We start from the raw sequence: 19675 nt of genomic DNA on the forward strand, positions 1-19675 counted from the left end.
TTCTTCACATCCTGATTTCAGTTTAGGGCCTTTCCCTTCAGTATGAAGGGAATTCATACATTGTAAAGAAAATTCCTTTAGAATTTCATGTAGTGCAGATCTACTGGTAACTGATGTTCTCAGTTTCAGTTGTCTGAAAATATCTTTATTTTGCCTTCATTTTTTAAAGGCTTTTTTTTCCCCACTGGATGTAGAACAACTTGAATTTTGTTTGTTTGTTTTAGAATTTAGAACTGTCTACACTACTGATTTCCAGTTTCCAATGAGAAGCAACCATCATTCTTATTGTTAAACTAGAGGCCCAGTGCACGGAATTCGTGCACGGGGTGAGGGGGTGTGCCTCACCCCAGTCTGCACCCTCTCCAATCTGTGACCCCTAGAGGTATGTCCGACTGCCCACTGGGATCGGGCCTAAATGGGCAGTTGGACATCCCTCTCATAATCCAGGACTGCTGGCTCCCAATTGCTCGCCTGCCTGCCTTCCTGATTGCCCCTAATCACTTCTGCCTGCCAGCCTGATCACCCCCTAACCACTCCCCTGCCAGCCTGGTTGATGCCTAACTGCTCCCCTGCCAGCCTGTTTGCCCCTAACTGCCTTCCCCTGCAGGCCTGGTCACCCCTAACTGCCCTCCCCTGAAGGCCTGGTCACCCCTAATTGCCCTCCCCTGCAGGTCTGGTTCCCCCCAACTGCTCTCCCCTGCAGGCCTGGGTCCCTCCCAACTGCCTTTCCCTGCAGGCCTGGTTGCCCCAACTTCCCTCTTCTGCTGGCTTGTTCACCCCTAACTGCCCTCCCCTGCAGGCTTGATCGCCCCCAACTGCCCTCCCTTGCAGGCCTGGTCCCTCCCAACTGCCCTCCCTTGCTGGCCATCTTGTGGTGGCCATCTTGTGTTCACATGGGGGCAGGATATTTGACCACATGGGGGCAGCCATCTTGTGTGTTGGAGTGATGGTCAATCTGCATATTACTCTTTTATTAGATAGGATAGAGGCCTGGTGCATGGGTGGGGGCCAGCTGGTTTGCCCTGAAGGGTGTCCCGGACCAGGGTGGGGGTTCCCTTGGGGTGTGAGGCGGCCTGGGCGAGGGGCCTGTGGTGGTTTGCAGGCCGGCCACACCCCCTGGCAACCCAAGCGGAGGCCCTGGTATCTGGGGTTTATCTTCTACAATAGAAACTTTGTAGCCTGGAGCGGAGCCATGCCTTCTGCTTGCTCCGAGGCAGCAGCCATTTTTTGGGGAATTTATGTATCTTCTATAATTGAAACTTTGTAGCCTTAAGCGGAGGCCTGGGCCAGCCAGGGCTGCAGAAGCTTGGCTTCCTCCATTGCCGCAGGCAACCCTAGCCTCCTGCTCTTTCCAGCTCCGTGGCTGCCGCCATTTCTGTTTGGACTTATGTATCTTCTATCATTGAAACTTTGTAGCCTTGAGTGGAGGCCTAGGCTGGCAAGGGCAGGCAGAAAGCTTGGCTTCCTCCATTGCCTGGGAAACCCAAGCCTCCCTCCTGCTCTCTGTGGCCGTAGCCATCTTGGTTGGGTTTATTTGCATATTCACTCCTGATTGGCTGGTGGGTGTGGCTTGTGGGTGTGAGTGAGTGATGGTTAATTTGCATATTACTCTTTTATTATATAGGATGTAATGTGACCTTCACCTCTGGCTGCTAAGATTTTTCTCTTTGGTTTTCAACAGTTTGACTGCAATGTTCATAGTTGTGGAGAGGGGGTAAGGCAAGGAAGGGGGAGCACACAGGTCTATTCAACATTATTAATAATTTTTTAATTCTTAGGTTTGTTTTTGTGGATTTACAGATGTTAATTTTTATTATGTTCATAATTTACATGTGTTACATAGATTTTTTTGATGTATTACATGATGAAATCACAAAATCATATTAAAGTTTAAAAATGATTGAAGGTTGGGAAAATGGAGACACCAACTCCTCCCATAAATTTGGCTGTGCATATGAAGCAGGGAAACAGCATAGGGACTGGAGTAGCAGTGAGTTCAAGGGGAGGTGTTTTGGTTTTGTGTTTTAAATATTAGACCAGCTAGAACTTTCTGTATGCTAATGCAATGATCCAGTAGAGAAAGGGAGAAGGGGAAGATGCAGGAGATGGAGAGAAAATATGCACAATCAACAGCTCAAAGTGAGAGATAAGGAGGGGAGGACAGGAGCCCTATCCTGTACCCCCATTTGAGGATTCCATCTATTCTGCCTCCTCCTAAGGCCAGCCGTGGCCTGAAGGCAGAAGAAGAGGATTTGAGAGGCTGCTGAGCTCTTCTCAGCCAGTGTCTTGGGCTGGCTGTATTATAGCTGACCTGCTTCAGGGCCAGGGCAAGTGATCCATCTTCAAAAAGAGAGCTTGTAAGTGCTGGCTCAATTACTCTGGCTTCACTATAAGATCTAAGGGAGGGCCTAATCCAGTGGTTCTCAACCTTTCTAATGCCGCGACCCTTTAATACAGTTCCTCATGTTGTGGTGACCCCCAACCATAAAATTATTTTCGTTGCTACTTCGTAACTGTAATTTTGCTACTGTTATGAATCGTAATGTAAATATCTGTGTTTTCCAATGGTCTTAGGCTCTACAGCAGCAGTTCTCAACCTGTGGGTTGCGACCCACAGGTTGAGAACCGCTAGCAGGCTCGCCTAAGACCATCGGAAAACACAGATATTTCCTTTCCGATTCATTAACAGTAGCAAAATTACAGTTACGAAGTAGCAACGAAAATAATTTTATGGTTGGGGGTCACCACAACATGAGGAACTGTATTAAAGGGTCGCGGCATTAGAAAGGTTGAGAAGCACTGGCCTAATCCCTCAGTCCACATTGAAACCCTCCAGATCAGCGGTCGACAACTGGTGGTCCACGGACCACTGGTGGTCTGTGAGGTCCAAAAGTTTGGCGACCACTGCTCCAGACTGTCTCTACTTCAAGAATTTGTGGAGCAGGCTTTTTCCCCTCCCTACTCCATGTATAGTGGATACAGGTCTTTTTGTGACATTAGTCAAGTCTTCTGGTCTTCCTGAGTCTGTTTTCTTATCTGCCAGATGGGGTTATCAGGCCTCACAGGGTGGTTGTCCTGTAGAATACCACGTGCCACACAGGTTGGCTCGCCTTCCTCATGACAGTTTCGTCTTATAATTTTTGCCTCTTCAAGAAGGCAAGGAAGGAGCCCTGCTGGCATGGCTCAGTGGTTGAGCATCAACCTATGAACCAGGACATCATGGTTTGATTACCGGTCAGGACACATGCCTGGTTATGGGCTCTATTCCCAGTAGGGGTCGTGCAAGAGGCAACCAATCAATGATTCTTTCTCATCATTTATTTGTCTATCTCTCTCCCTTCCTCTCTGAAATGAATAAAAATATATTTAAAAAATAAATACAAAGAAGGAGAGAGAAGGATGGCAGGTTTAGCAGGTTTCACATTGCTTGTGAATCTGTCAAGTTCAGCTGCCTCAGCTTTCTCTTCCCTCCAGTGATGAAGTACCTCTTCAGGGGACAGCTTCCTGGTTTTATTTAAAGTTACTTCTGGCTCTGTTTGCTTAGCCACTATGAGCAAACTAGTTTTATCAACTTCCCTAAAAGGGGAGGAAAGAGTATAAAAGTAATTTGCATGTTGTTTTCCCCAGACTTATGTCTTCTGCTCTTGTAGGAATTCATTTAGGAAAATCTCAACCACTTCAATTCTTTCAGTTGTTATTTACAGTTTGATGACTCACAAATCCCTATCTTCGGTCTAGACTTCTCTCCCATGCTGCAGATACACATGGATCCAGCTGTATCCTAGATGTCTTGTCTTTGATGTGTTACAAACAGTTCACTATATCCAAAACATGAGCCTGTCATGTTCCTTTGCATACCCCCTCTACCGCCTGCACTTATCTCGGTAAACTCAATCACAGCATAGGTGTTACCTTCCCCTCTTCCGACTCTATCCCCCGAGTTCTCAGCCAATCTCTTACCAAGGCCTGTTAATGCCAACTCCTGAATATCTTTTGAATCCACTTCTCATCAATTCTTTATCTAGTCCCAGTCATCTCGCCCATGACTATTTCTGACCAATCACTCATATCCATGCTTTCCCAGCACTATTCACTCTCCATACTGTAGCCAATGTGATCTCCCACTGTAATCCAACTTTTACTCCCACTTTACCACTAGAGTGGGAGGGCCTCTTCAAGGCTGCCAAAATAAAATAAAATAAAAACCTCCATATTCCTAAGTCAGTTATCCAATCTGAGTACCCAGTTTATTTGACCTCAGCAGCAAAAGACATAGTTGATCTCTCTCCTTTAAACACTTTCTTCATTTGTTTCTAAGGCATCAGTCTCTCTTGGTTCTCCTCTCTCATTGACTGCTCCTGCTTGGCCTGTACTGGTTCTCCCTCATTTTCCCTACTTGTTAATAGAAGGGTGACCCAGAGCATAGTTGTTAGACTTCCCTATTTATACTTACTTTGTAGGTAACCCCATTTGATCTCAGGACTTTAAATTCCCTCTATATGGTGAAGACTCCTTATGGTTACTTAGCTCAGATCTCTCCTATAATTCTAGGCTCATATGTCCAACTGCCTCCTCAACATCTCCACTTGGATATCTAACTGGTATCTCTTATGTCCAAAACTCAACCAGATTTTATTCCTCAGACCTATTCCTCAGTCTTCCCCATCTCAGTTCACAGATAATCTATCCTTCTAATTTAGTTGTTCAGGCCAAACTTTTAGAATCCTTCCTGATGCCTCAGCCAATCCACCAGGAAATTACGGCAGCTCTACCTTTAAAATACATCCAAATCCAACCACTTTTTATCACCCCCTCCATTACCACCCTCGTCTAACCCATCATTATCTCTTGCCTAGATTATTGTAGGAGCCTCCTAACTTGCCTCTCCACTTCTGCCTTTGCCCCTTCAGTGTTAAATAAGTCATTGAATAAATCATGTGACTTCTCTGCTGAGAACCCTTCAATAACTTCACTTGGTGATTAGGAGAGCCAGAGCTGGGCCTGAGCACAGGAAGGCCAGAGCCAGAGAGTAGGAAGGTAGTTTGAGCCTCAAACTCGAAATATACATCTTTTGGCAAATGAACGAAGACATAGTCCCAAACCAGATGCAGAAGACAGGAACTATGGCCCTTTCCTTTGAGAGCTCACAGTTCCACAAGGGAACCAGTTTTATGTCTAAGTCCACCAATTCCTACAAAACACCTGTAATATTTAAAGAGCTGGATCTGGGAGAAACCAAGATGGCGGCATAGGTAAGCACCTAAATTGCTGCCTCGCACAACAATTTCCAAAACTACATCTAAAAGACAGAATGGACACCATCCAGAACCACAGAAAAGCTGGCTGAGTGAAAATTCTACAACTAGAAGGAAAGAGAAAAGCTCACAGAGAATTGGAGGTACGGCAAAGGGTCTTTGTGCGCTCAGCGAGGAAGGGTGGCTGAGAGCCTGGCTGACTTTCTCTGGAGGAAGGGGGAAGGAAGCCCCCGACCGCACTGAACCCCAGTTCTGACTGCACTGAACCCCAGTCCCGGGCGAAACCCCGTGGACCCAGGCTCATACAGGGGGAGTCTGGACTGTCAGGTAGAGAGAAAGGCACCTGGAGACTCGGAGACCTGAGGGAGTCCCGGGGGAGCCCCGACGGGCAGGGGTCTGGAGGCACGCGCCAGTGTGCACAAAGGCTGTGGAGGTTGCCACAGGCTTTCCCTAGCAGAAGGGAGTCGGAAGCACCTGACTGCACTGAACCCCAGTTCTGACTGCACTGAACCCCAGTTCCAGGCGAGCCCCTGGGGACCCACACTCTTACGGGGGGGAATCTGGACTCTCGGGTGGAGACTTGGGAGCTGGGGAAGGCAGAGGTCTGAAGGAGCGCACGTGCCAGTGCGCACAAAGGCTGCGGAGGTTGCCACAGGCTTTCCCTAGTGGAAGGGAGTCAGAAGCTCCTAACTGCACTGAGCCCCAGTTCTGACTGCACTGAACCCCAGTTTCAGGTGAGCCCCTGGGGACCCACGCTCTTGTGGGGGGAATCTGGACTCTCGGCGGAGACTCGGGAGCCGGGGAAGGCAGAGGTCTGAAGGCGCACACGTGCACGCAAGGGCAAGGCTGACCGGAAGCCAAGACTGTCTGCTCCGCCCTGAGACTCCACCCCATCCAAGCTGAGCACAGAGGCTATTGCAATTTGGCAAGTCTAATCCTATAAGGCTGTCTCCAGCACTGAACTTCTCCCAGCGTAGACACAGCTGATCCTTACAGCCACCTGGCCTGGCGGTCAGTTCCTCCCAGTGATACCAACAACAATCAAGTCTTAACTACAACAAGGCTATACACACAGTCCACAAAGGGGTGCACCAAGAGTGTCTACCTCAGGTGAACTGGGGAGGCCAACCCACTGGGCCGTATAGGAAACCTAGCACACAAATCTACCCTACCAACTCAGGGAAACAGTGAAAATGTGGTGTCAAAAAAACAGATCACAAAAGAAAGAAATGGAGGAAAACAAACGACTGGATAGAATTCAAAACCACGGTTATAAGGCTTTTCAAGAACATCCTAGAAAAGGCCGATAAATATAACGAGACACTCCAAGATATGAAAAAGGACCAACTAGAAATTAAACATACACTGACTGAAATAAAATCCAAAAAGTTGAAGATAGTGTAAGAAGACTCTGGGACAACTTCAAGCGTACCAACATCAGAATTATGGGGGTGCCAGAAGAAGAGAGAGAGCAAGATACTGAAAACCTATTTGAAGAAATAATGACTGAAAACTTCCCCCACCTGGTGAAAGAAATTGACTTACAAGTCCAGGAAGCGCACAGAACCCCAAACAAAAGGAATCCAAAGAGGACCACACCAAGACACATCATAATTAAAATGCCAAGAGCAAAAGACAAAGAGAGAATCTTAAAAGCAGCAAGAGAAAAACAGTTAATTACCTACAAGGGAGCACCCATACGATTGTCAGCTGATTTCTCAACAGAAACTATACAGGCTAGACAGGAGTGGCAAGAAATTTTCAAAGTGATGAATAGCAAGAACCTACAACCAAGATTACTCTACCCAGCAAAGCTATCATTCAGAATTGAAGGGCAGATAAAGAGCTTCACAGATAAGAAAAAGCTAAAGGAGTTCATCACCACCAAACCAGTATTATATGAAATGCTGAAAGGTATTCTTAAAGAAGAGGAAGAAGAAAAAAGTAAAGATAAAAATTATGAACAACAAATACATATCTATCAACAAGTGAACCTAAAAATCAAGTGAATTAAAAATCTGAGGAACAGAATAATCTGGTGAATATAATCGAATCAGGGGCATAGAAAGGGAGTGGACTGATAATTCTCAGGGGGGAAAGGGGTATGGGGGCGTTCAGGAAGAGACTGGACAAAAATCATACACCTATGGATGAGGTCAGTGGCGGGGAGGTAAGGGCAGAAGGTGGGGTGGGAACCGGGTGGAGGGGAGCTATGGAGGGGAAAAGGAGAAACAATGGTAATAATCTGAATAAAGATTTATTTTTAAAAAAATAAAGAGCTGGATCTGGTGCTATAGACCCTGCCTTCAGGGAGTGCACAGTTCTTTGAGGGCCCTGGCCTCCAAACCATTCAGTTCCTCAAATGACATTAACACTTAAATAAAACAAAGCAAAGAAAATGAGGATAGGGAAAGGAAGACCGCGTCACATGGGGTGCTTGAGTAGAATTCAACAAAGGTGAAGGGAAGGCTTTGTAGGCTGTGGATTGGAAGAAAAATCTGTCAGAATCGCAGAATTTGGAAGCTTGGAGGTACAAACAATATAGTCTAGAGAGAAGGCCAGAGATGAGGAGAGATAGGCCTGGACCGAAACAATCAAGTTAAGATAGGGATCAGAAGCAAAGAGCAAGAAACAACCTGTCATCTGAGCCTTGGCCTCTCTGGCTGCCCATGTAACAGTTCCTTACCATGAGATTGCCCTGTCTTGTTCTGTGCCTTCCTTCCTGACCGCCAGGCTCTGCCACATCATGAATGAGCCTCTAGATTAACCACAGGCATGGGGCCAAACACTGTTCCAAAAAAGAGTGTAGGAGGCAGGAAGTTGGAGACAAGGCCAGGCAGGTTGCCCACCCCCTCCCACCCTAGTGTTCTCACCTCCACTCAACCAGACCACAGTGTTTCAGACATTACTAGTAATCGGTGTTCCACGCAGCTGGGAAGCTGAGAGCAGACCTGATGCCTTGCCCAGGCTCTGCTGCTGGCTTTCTGGGGGTCTAGGGCAAGGTTTCTCTGGTCTCAATTTGTGGCTGTACTTCCCTCTTCTCTCCAATCAGGCAGTTTGTATAGTGGTTAGGAGCATGGCCTCTGAATCCAGACTGCCTAGGTTTAAAGCTCAGCTTTCCCACTTACCAGCTGTGTAAACTGGGACAAGTTACCTAACTTTTCTATGCTTCATTTCTTTTATCTAAAAAATGGGCACAATAGAACCTGCCTCCTAGGGTTTGTTTAGGATTAACTGGATAAGATAATGTAAAGTCTTTGAACAGTTCTTGGCACGCAACATAGTAAGAACTATACAAATGTTAAGTGTTGTAATTTTTATCATTTTTTAATTTTTTTTTATTAAGGTATTATATGTGTACATATCTTACCATTGCCCCCCTCCACCCCACTCCCATACATGCCCTCACCCCCCAATGTTTTGCATCCGTTGGTTATTCTTATATGCATGCGTATAAGTCCTTTGGTTGATCTCTTATTTCCCCCACCTCTCCCTAACCTTACCGCTGTAATTTGACAGTCTGTTTGATGCTTTACTGCCTCTGTATCTTTTTGTTCATCAGTTTATGTTTTTTATTATCCACAAATGAGTGAGATCATGTGGTATTTTTCTTTCATTGACTGGCTTATTTCACTTAGCATAATGTTCTCCAATTCCATCCAGGTGCCTACAAATGGTAGCAATTCCTTCTTTTTTATGGCAGCATAGTATTCCATTGTGTAGATGTACCATAGTTTTCTGATCCAGTCATCTGCTGACGGGCACCTAGGCTGTTTCCAAATCTTAGCTATTGTAAATTGTGCTGCTATGAACATAGGGGTGCATATATCCTTTCTGATTGGTGTTTCTAGTTTCTTAGGATATATTCCCAGGAGTGGGATTACTGGGTCAAATGGGAGTTCCATTTTCAGTTTTTTGAGGAAACTCCATACTGTTCTCCACAGTGGCTGCACCAATCTACATTCCCACCAGCAGTGCACGAGGGTTCCTTTTTCTCCACATCCTCGCCAACACTTGTCGTTTGTTGATTTGTTTACAAACGTTAACTGTTATAATTTTTATCATTTTTACTGAAATGTCTTCTCTCTTAGGCTGTTACATCTTGGGTGGACTGGTAGGAAAGAAATACTAAGGGATAGAGACATCAGAAGCTTAGCACTGGGAATGGGGAGCTGAGAAATATGGAAAGCATTGCTCAGGGCTGTAGCATTTACTGTGTGCTCAATTCAGACCCAGAGTTAGAGGCCCAGAGCAACACACTGCCCCACCTAAGAGTGATGGAGCCCTCGCCACAGCAGTCCATGGCCTGCCTGCCTATGAGTCTTAAGGCATTAAGGCTGCTTCTTTTCTCCCAGGAACCCAAGGAATTTTCCTGTCCCTTGATTTCCCTTCCCCAAACCCAGAGACATCTGATATACAATTGCCTGGCCAGTGTTGCTCAGTGGTTGAGCATTTCTGGTCAGGGCATGTGCCTGGATTGTGGGCTCGACCCCCTGTGAGGGGTATGCAAGAGGCAGCCAATCAATAATTCTCATCATTGATGTTTCTATCTCTCCCTCTCCCTTCCTCTCTCTGAAATCAATAAAAACATTAAAAAATAAAAGCCCGGCTGCTGTGGCTCCATAATTGAGCATCAACCTAATGAACCAGGTTTCATTCCCAGTCAGGGCACATGCCCAGGTTGCAGGCTCGATCCCCAGTGGGGGATGTGCAGGAGGCAGCCAATGATTCTCTCTCATCATTGATGTTTCTATCTCTCCCTCTCCCTTCCTCTCTGAAATCAATAAAATAAAATAAAAATAAAAAATATACACTCCTGACAAAGAAACCCAACCACCACAAAATCACCAGATCAAATCAGCAGGGAAACTTCCTGAGCCTGGTGTCTTCTGTCCTCAGCCTGTGCTCCAGGCCAAATGGCTGAACTGTTCCTTTTGGAGCTGGAGGCCCATTTTTGTGAGCCACCAAGACTAGTCCTCTGCAGAGCCCCAAGAGGAGACCTAAAGATTAAAGGGTTTCTGATAAGGGCCACACAGAGCTTTGGGAAGGAGATGAGCTCCCTGGCCAAGGATGCACAGAAATCAGGGGAAATAGCTAGAATTGGCTGATGCCCACCCTGACCCAGAATGCAATTTGACAGGCTCCTCAAGGGAAAGGACCCATAGGTCTGCTGGGTATGTTCTAGGCCCAAGTTGCCTAAGCTTCTCTGAGGCCAGAAACCGGGAGGAGCTAGTAGTTCTAGAAGTGTCACTTTAACCCTTCCCTCTCGGGAATCTGGACTTTTGGGCCCTCTCACTGACAGGGAATGGGCTCAAAAGGTTGAGGAGTCTGGATCTAGTCAGGCCTCCTCATTGGGTAGATGGGGAGACAGGCCTAAGGTGAGGGAGTGATCCTAGGCCCTGTGGAATAGCCTGTTGTCAGGGAAGGCTCCTTAAAGGGAGCATGTAGGTAGTGAGACCCACATGATTAGAGCTCTAATGCAGGCATGAAGTGTGAGCTCAGAGCGTGGGCCCCAGCCGTGCTACAGCTGGGCTGGGTGGGTCAGATTAAGATTGGCCTCTCAGGGCTAGGCCTGTGGTCTGTCTCCACTTCCCCCTGCTCTTAGCCACAGCTGCTAGGTTTACTGCTCTCTTTAGCACCAAGTCTTAGTCAGAGAGGACTTTGTGAGCCCCACCCCCACCCCGGGAGCAGGCAGCCAGCCAAGGGGGTGAAAGTTGAGCAAGGCAGGCAACTATACTGAGCCCTCACTTGTCTGAAGCAGTGATCTGTTGGCAAGCCCACCTAGCCAGCCAGAACCAGGAGGCTATTAACAGTTTTCAGCTCTGGAAAGTTTTGCTTCCAGCTCCTGAGTCAGTGTTTGTCACTTAGGGGAGCTGCTCTGGGAAAAGAACAAAACTTCAGTCCTAATGCCAGGCCCAGAGGCTAACTGGGCAGGGATCAGTGAAGTGGGAGAGCCTGGCCAGGCCTGGCCTAGCATGCCTTGGGGAGGTGCTTTACCCCAGTTCTTCTCTGCTAGGGTGAGGTCAGAGAAGAGCAAGGCTTCATTTTACTCTCTGCAGCTGTTGTCAGCTATAGCTCCAGCTTAGCATCTGTGTTTTGCAAGATGTTGTACCAGGCAAGAACCTTGGTCACATCTGAATTTTATTTCTCAGTTTCACAGTAGACCTGAGGTAAGAAGGCCTAACAGAAGTTCTTAGCTCCATTTGGCAATGACGTTACTGACAGAGAGAAAGTATCTTGGCTCTATGCAAGTGGGGCAGTTGAGCTTGGCCACAGACCAGTGTTCCTCCCGCTCCACCCACTGTCTCCCCTGTGAGAAAGTCCCAGGGATAAGTGGGGGCACCTGCACCTACCACCCTCCTGGGAACATGTGGCCTTTTCAGGGGGACCCATCTGGGGACTGGAGTGGAGGGAACCCAAATCACAGTGCCTTGGAGAAGGTGCATCACAGGGACGTAGCCAAAGAGGGAACCACAGCTGGGATAAGTCCCCGGGTACAGAACCTCCTCTGGCATTATCTGCTCCTCCTGATCCACTTCAGGTGGGGAAACCGAGGCCCAGAGAGAAAGTGACTTGCCCAAAATCACTTGTCTAAGAAGCCTAGAGCCAGAACTAGAACCAGCTCCCAGCCAGAGTTAGCCTCTTGATTTGAGGTGCCCAGGAAGCCCCAAATTTTCCTTCCACCACCATACCTCACTCCTTCCATGACACTTTATTTTCACCCCATTGGAGTTCTACCTTTGGCATTAAAGTCTCCTTTGAGATACATCTGTCTCAAATAATAGGCATTAAGGCCTGTTGTTCTTCATGGCCTGGGTGTCCAGGTGCTCAGAAAATGGAGGTTCCCATATTTGAAAGTTGGAGAATTTAATGGGAAAGCTGGATGGGTTTAATGGGGACTGTTGGAAAGCCCCTGGCCTGCTACCATGCTTACCCAGACCATTGGAAAAACCAGTCTGTCCTTCAACCCAGGACAGTAGTCAGACCTCCACCCCAGGTCCCACAGAGGAATATGGTCACTTTCTCCCCAGACATTTAGGAAGTTCCCTCAGCAAGCATCAGTTCCTCTCTCTGGATTTGTTTTCCATCCTCCCTATGTACAGTTCAACCAGGCCCATCCCCACTGTTTTCCCAGCAAAGAAATTCCTTCTTCACACTTTTGCTCAAGTTGAGCTTCCACCTGGAACACCCTCTCGCATCTTTCTTATTCAGATTCCACCTTCATGATTTTTCAAGTCCCTCTTCAAAGTATCCTTCCAGGAATGTCACCCCATATATGACACCCACTGCCTAGACTCCAGGGCCCCTACAGCCCCTTAGTCGGAGGATCCTGCTTCCATGTGGGTTCCTCCTGCCTCCCCAGGAAAGCTGAGGTTCCTGCAAATCCCAGGCTACGGTGACAACTTGCTTCTGCCAAAAGGGCTAGTTTCACCTCTGCCCAGCTCCTCCAGGTTGTGTATTTTAGGGTAGCAATCCTGATGAAGAAAAAACTTTTATTACTAGTCAAGGTGTTTTTTAAACCCTGTTGATGTCAACAGAAACCAAATGCTGCTGAGGGTGTGTTCTCTGTCTTTCCACACCTCTGCCTCACCCTGTACACACAGCCAAGCCCTGGTCCCTGGGCCTGGGCCATACAGATAAGGCCCCCTAAGTCGCTGGGTCTGGGTGTGGGTGCTGGGAGGTTGGCTGAACCAGCCACACTAGATTCAGCTCCAGGGCAGTTGGCCCAGGCAGCAAGTGCAGGCCTGTGCTCCTGCTGTTCCCTCCAGTGGGGTGACCTCATGTCCTCCCCCAGCTCTGCTGAAACCCTGCTCATCTCAGATCCCACCTCTGTGTGAAGAGTCCTGACCTTTCCAGCTGTTAATAGTTGCTCCTTTCTCCATGCTCCCAAGTTCTAGGCCTCATCTCTGTGATTGTTGGGTAGGTTGGTATCTGTGTCTCCCCTCTCACTGAGCAGCCCCATGAGGACAGGAACCAGGGCTTACCTATTATCCTTAAGAATTGATTAGGTTGGCCCGGCCAGCATAGCTCAGTGGTTGAGCATCAACCAATGAACCAGGAGTTCTCGGTTCCATTCCTGGTCAGGGCACATGCCGGATTGCAGGCTCAATCCCCAGTAGGGGGCGTGCAGAAGACAGCCGATCAATGATTATCTCTCATCATTGATGTTTCCATCTCTCTCTTCTTCTCCCTTCCTCTCTGAAATCAATAAAATCTATTTAAAAAGAAGCAGAATTGATCATGTTGGCCCAGCTGGTGTGGCTTAGTGGTTAAGCTTCGACCCAGGAACCAAAAGATAACTGGTTCAATTTCTGGTCAAGGCACATGCCCAGGTTGCAGGCTCAATCTCAAGTAGTGGGCATGCAGGAGGCAACTGATCAATGATGTTTCTCTATCATCAGTGTTTCTATCTCTCTTTCCCTCCCCCTTCCTATCTCTCTAAAAATCAATGAAAACTTTTTTTTTTTTTTAAAGAATTGATTAGGTTGAACAGATCTTAGGCTCCTGAAAGGTTTGATGAATCACCAACAAAGTTCTTTTGATGGTCATTTCATGAACTGAGGTACTTGGCCCTTCCAATCATGGAGAGCAAGGCCCATCAGAGCCTCTTAAAAACAGAGAATGCGCCCTAACCAGTTTGGCTCAGTGGATAGAGTGTCGGCCTGCAGACTGAAGGGTCCCAGGTTCGATTCCGGTCAAGGGCATGTACCTTGGTTGTGGGCACATCCCCAGTAGGGAGTGTGCAGGAGGCAGCTGATCAATGATTCTCTCTCATTGATGTTTCTAACTCTGTATCCCTCTCCCTTCCTCTCTGTAAAAATCAATAAAATATATTTTAAAAAAAAAACAAACAAAAAAACACAGAGAATGCTTCCTCTCTGTCAGGACACAGAGGCCTGGTTTTAGAATTTGAGAGAGGACCAATATCTCCCTGGTCCCCTTTCACTGTAGCAGAGAAAGAAATGGAAATTATGCTTGCTTCAGCAGCACATATTCTAAAATTGGAACGATACAGAGAAGATTAGCATGGCCCCTGTGCAAGGATGATAAGCAAATTCGTGAAGCGTTCCATACTTTTTTTGACCCAGTGATCCCACTTCTAGGAATATATCCCAAGAAACTAGAAACACCACTCAAAAAGGATATATGCACCCCTATGTTCATAGCAGCACAATTTACAATAGCTAAGATTTGGAATCAGCCTAAGTGCCCATCAGCAGATGAGTGGATTAAAAAACTTTGGTACATCTACACAATGGAATACTATGCTGCTGTAAAAAGGAAGGAACTCCTACCATTTGCAACAGCATGGATGGGCCTGGAAAGCATTATGCTAAGCAAAATAAGTCAGTTGGAGAAAGATAAATATCACATGATCTCACTCATTTGTGGAATATAATGAACAACATAAACTGATGAACAAGATCCAGAGACAGAAGCATCGATCAGACCGTCAAACCTCAGAGGGAAGGCAGGGGAGGGTGAGGGAAAGGGGGAGAGATCAACCAAAGGACTTGTATGCATGCATATAAGCATAACCAATGGACACAAATACTAGTGGGTTGAGGGCATGAGCGGGGAGGTTGGGGGCGGGGGGAGGATGGGGAGATAAGGACACATATGTAATACTTTAATCAATAAAGAAAAAAGCCCTGACCAGTTTGGCTCAGTGGATAGAGCATCGGCCTGCGGACTCAAGGGTCCCAGGTTCGATTCGGGTCAAGGGCATGTACCTTGGTTGCGGGCACATCCCCAGTATGGGGTGTGCAGGAGGCAGCTGATCAATATTTCTCTCTCATCGATGTTTCTAACTCTCTATCCCTCTCCCTTCCTCTCTGTAAAAAATCAATAAAATATATTAAAAAAATAAAGAAAGGAAAAAAATCCAAAAAAAAAAAAAATAGAAATTAAGCTGGTGACCCAGAAGATCCATCTGCAGTACAACTAGATGACTGGAATGGTACTTGGTGTCACTCCTAAATTCTAAATAGGAAACAACAGTCTTGGATCTTGGGAGTAGAGAAAGGTATGCTGAGGCTTAAAATGCTGCTGTAAGGATTTGACTTTAAAGACTTGGCACATAGGAGGCAGTAACAACTATGGGTTCCAGAATGAATGAATGAGGTACTTGCTACAAGAGACAGTCTCCTCCCCACTCAATTTAAGCCTCTGGTCACAGTGGCTTGGTCCCGCCCATTCACTGATCTAACAGCTACCAGGCTCTTATCTTGGATCTGGACCAGTTGGAATCACAAGCATATATTCAATTCATGCCCTTTGGAGCACTCAATCTGGAAGGGGAAGGTAACAGGCAGTGATTAGGCAACTGGCCTTCCCTGGTCTGAGGCATTATGGGATGCAGGTGCCTCCCATATTTTGGAAATAAGAAATGCATACACTAACAAAGGGTTCGTTTCCTTTCTCTCCTTTTAGCCTAGTCTGCCTGGAAGATGGAGCCATATCTTCTAGTCTATTCAGCCCCTAGCTCCACTTTGCTCTTGGTTCCCAAGAAATCCTGTCATACTTGAGAGCTTACTCAGGTTGTGTGCACTCCATTGGCATTTTAAATTCCAGATTGGCAAGGACCCTCGAGGTTGCCCATCTCCCCCTTTTCCAGGGGTGGGAAACTAATGCCCAGGCAGTAGAGTGGGGATGCCTGATTTCCACTCTCCTTATATGCTGGCTGCTATTCTAATTCTTTCAGTAGATCTTTCTGTCTCCCCTGCTTAACTGAGGTCAAGAAATGAATTCTGTCCAGTTCTGTCTCCCTCTCACAGTAGGCTGCATAAATAGGTTAAGGAAATAGAGGAAAGGATCACTAAATGTTACTGGTCCCAGAAGCAGCTATAGCTGGACCTCAGTTTCCCATCAGCAGCAGAGTTTCAGGGAGCAGGGAGGTAGTCTCAAGCTCCTCATTGCCTGAGGGGTATACAGTGTGTTCTTAGTGTTCTTCAGCTAGTGAAGATCACAGCTCCTGGAGTTGGAGGGCGGGAAGAGAGGTCCATCCAGGGGGCAGGCTGCATGCTGTGAAGTCAGCCACGTTTGCCTGTGGTGGTGACCCCCATCTCCTTTTAGCACTTTCTCCTCTCCTGCGAGGCCTCCCCCTCTTCCCCAGGGCCATGCTCTCGGCCAGCTGCCAGTGGTAGCTTTCCTATAGAGCTTAGAGCTCCTTCAGGGCAGGAAACTGGCACAGACTGAGCACCAAGAAAAAAGGTTGAGCAAATGAGTGAGTCATAGGAGTCGAGGACCACAGTGGACTAACCCAAATGCAAGCACCTTAAAGGTGGAATTAGTGATAACCTTTCTCCTTGAGTCAGATGTTTGACAGTAGGACCATGAGTATGTGCTTCGTGTCACCTGGCACCTTGAGGAACTCAAAGGGCCAACAGAGTATATTATTCACCAACATCTTCTTCCCAGAAGTTGGATATATTCCCGGTGTCATGTGGGACAGACATAACTCAGAGGACAAATGTCTCGTCTAGACTCATACAGACACAGAACGGATGAGGCTTCAAACCCATCCTTGAGGGGACTGCCCCTCCTCCTGAGGCCTAGAAAGAGCCTGAGCTGGTTCCACATCTTAGCTCTACTACTCCGAGCTGTGGGACCTTGAGTTTATTTCACTTGAACTGTAGTTTCCTCATCCATAACATGGGAATGATGTACCCACCCATGGGGTTGAGGTAAGGATTATACAAGATCAGGTATGTAAAGTGCTTTGCATCACTGTTAGCCAAAGGACCAAAAGATGAGAGGAACCAAAGCCATCTCTTGGTGGTGCCACATCCTCAGTGCTAACCTAGATGACTTCCTCTCCAGGACAAGAATGAAGGCACTGGAAGCGCCCCGTCCCGAAGGCCTTGCCGCCCGAGACCTCACTCGCTGCCTCCCAACCTGTCTGAAGAAGAAACTCGCAGAATTGCACGGATATTTTCTTCCCAGTACTCCCAAAAAGACTAATGCAGCTGAGAGACTGAAGGAAGGAGCCCCTGCCCACTGCCCTCAGCCTCGTCCAGCTTGCAGGAGTGCAAGGTCTCCTCTCTGGGCTGTCAGAGTCCTTAAACCACTAGGCTAGTTCATGGGCACCCCGAGAGCCAGACAGCATAGACAGTGAGAGCATCCCAAACCGGCCCCTTGTCCACCTGCAAGGACTTCGGCTTCTTCCTGATATATTGAGGCAAAGACTAGAAACAAAATGGATTCCAGCACCCAACTGGCCCACTTGTCTTGAAGGGACCCAAGCAGGCATCTTTTGGCTGAGAAACTCCTCCTAATGTCTTTGACACAGCGTATTGCTGGCATGAGCTCACTCTCTGCCTGTGATGGGCCATTTCTGCCTTAAAGGTTTTGGGGGAAGGTGTAGATTGTATGCATTGTGCATAAATGAGGAAATGCTACATCACCTTCAGTTCATTTGCTTGAGAATAAGGATATTTTATAGATCTAAATTATTTTTATGCTGTGTTGAATTAATTAGTAGGAGAGGAGGGGGAAATCACCTCCCTCAAACATTTTATCTGATTGTCTGAAATTCAAACCATGCTTTTAACTTATTGTTTTTACCTAGCTCTGAAGGTCATTGTTCCTGCCTATGTTTGAATAAAATCATATTGGTATTTGTATTCTGTGCACAAGTATTTCCTGGGTTGGCCACTGGACAGGAGTGTTAGGAATTCATTTGTGTCCTAACAGGCAGAAAAAAAGCTTGACCATCATACAATCCCTTAGAAATTCATCTGAGACCAGGGGCCAGAGTCACCATGAGACTTCTGAGCTCCCCAAAGATCAGGTTGATCCAGATTAGGGTGACACCCATTACTTCTTTGCTGGTGCCTCAAATCTATTAGCAAAGTAAAGGGAGTCTCCTGCAACAAGTTGTCTCAGAATTCCCCACCTCTCCGGGATCTGTGGCTCTGACTTAGACTGTCAGACCTCAAACTGAGCAGCTACTGTAGACAAGGCCTGTGGGGAAGATAAGGGCAAAGATGTGCAGAGTGGCTGCGACAGCTAGAAGGGAGCTAACATGGAGGGCCCTGCTTTCTACCCCTAAGCACAGGTCATTTCACTTAATCCGGAAAAAAAACAACTCTATCACCCACATGTTAGGCTTCCCATTTTAGAGTTAATTAAAGCTCAATGAAGTTAATTTGCCTCTGTTGATGTAGCTAGGAAGTGGACCATCACACGACATCTCCAGAGATGTCGCAAGGCTTCTGCACTCAGTGACCAAAACAGGTCACAGCCAGTAAGTGCTGTGAATTCAGGGACTATATGGAGAAAGACCATGTGGGTTGGAACAGTCAGGGAAGGCTTCCTAGAACAGAAAAGTCGAGGTGAGCCCAGAGAGAGAACCCAGCGGGTACTCGGGCCACATGCTCCTGGGGATAGAGAAGATACCACTCCCCCAGTCGGTCCCCTCCGGCTTCTGAACCTCTGTTGCCTCATCTGTAAAATAGAGATAATAACCCCAGCTTCATAGGGTCGGTGTGAAGATGAAATGAGATGACATTTGCGAAAGTGCTTTGCCTGCACTTGGCACTTAGTGGAGGCTTAGGAAATGTCAGCCCCGCCCACACCTCCACACTTCTGGACAGGCAAGCGCACCAATAACTGAGAGATAGGTAGGACATGCCCTTGGAGGGTACACCGTGATGCAGGACCCCCAGGGAGGGACACTGTGCCCTCATCAGTGAAATGCCCTCAGGCCAGCCTGCCCTCCTTCATCTGTTCACCTCAGCCCCCTCGCCTGCCAGCTCACCCCCTCCCCAGAGCCTCCCTCTCAAGCCACCTGCCCAGAGGGTTAAGGCCTGGGGCTCTTCCTCCCTTGAGGCCCCAGAGAACCTACAGTGGAGTAGTCAGGGGCCCAGGCCTGGGGTGTGAAGCTGGTGAAGAATATTCCTTCTAGTAAATCCTCTCAGGTCCTGTAAATAGCCTGATCAGATCGAGTTAGGATAAGGCCACAGGAGGACACAGGCTGCTTCCACCCAGGCCGAAAGCAACCTTCATGACATAGACACTCAGCGTCTGAAACCCACTGCACCCCCGGAAGCTGGGTCTATTTCCCAGTGACAGCTCAGGTGAAACACCATGCAGGGTCATGCAGTATGAGGTACCTGTTGGTTCCCACCACCACCAGCAGAGCTAGCCTTGTCTCCCCCACTTTCCCTGTGAGTGCTCCCTTTGTGGAGACCTGAAAATGGGTGTTTCTGATCACCCACAGGCTTGATCCCAGCTCAGGGCAGCCAACCTTGGGACTTCTAGAGCAGGCTGGATTCTGGGGACAGAACCAAAGCAGACCTGCCTGGCCCCACCCTCAAGAAGCTCTCGGGCCAGTGTAAGCTGAGCCAGCCCGCCTGCCTGCCCTCTGACTTTCTCCAGGGCCCGCTGTCCCCTTGTTTGGGTTCCTACTGTTTATC

At 47.6% G+C, this 19675-nt stretch overlaps 1 protein-coding gene across 3 annotated transcripts in view; it reads left to right on the forward strand.

Moving 5' to 3' along the window:
- Positions 1-17881, forward strand: part of C2CD3 (C2 domain containing 3 centriole elongation regulator) — a 134212-nt gene extending 116331 nt beyond the window's left edge. For 2 of the 3 annotated variants that reach the window (XM_080642152.1, XM_080642153.1), the window contains one exon: positions 17079-17881. In XM_080642152.1, coding sequence (XP_080498278.1) covers positions 17079-17219 — 141 coding nt within the window. In that variant the 3' untranslated portion in view covers positions 17220-17881. The remainder of the gene's footprint in view (positions 1-17078) is intronic. The other variant, XM_080642154.1, reaches the window with a different exon arrangement.
- The last annotated feature ends 1794 nt before the right edge of the window (positions 17882-19675 follow it).

Source organism: Plecotus auritus (assembly GCF_963455305.1).
Source record: "Plecotus auritus genome assembly, chromosome: 9".
In the NCBI taxonomy this organism is placed as follows: Eukaryota; Metazoa; Chordata; class Mammalia; order Chiroptera; family Vespertilionidae; genus Plecotus; species Plecotus auritus.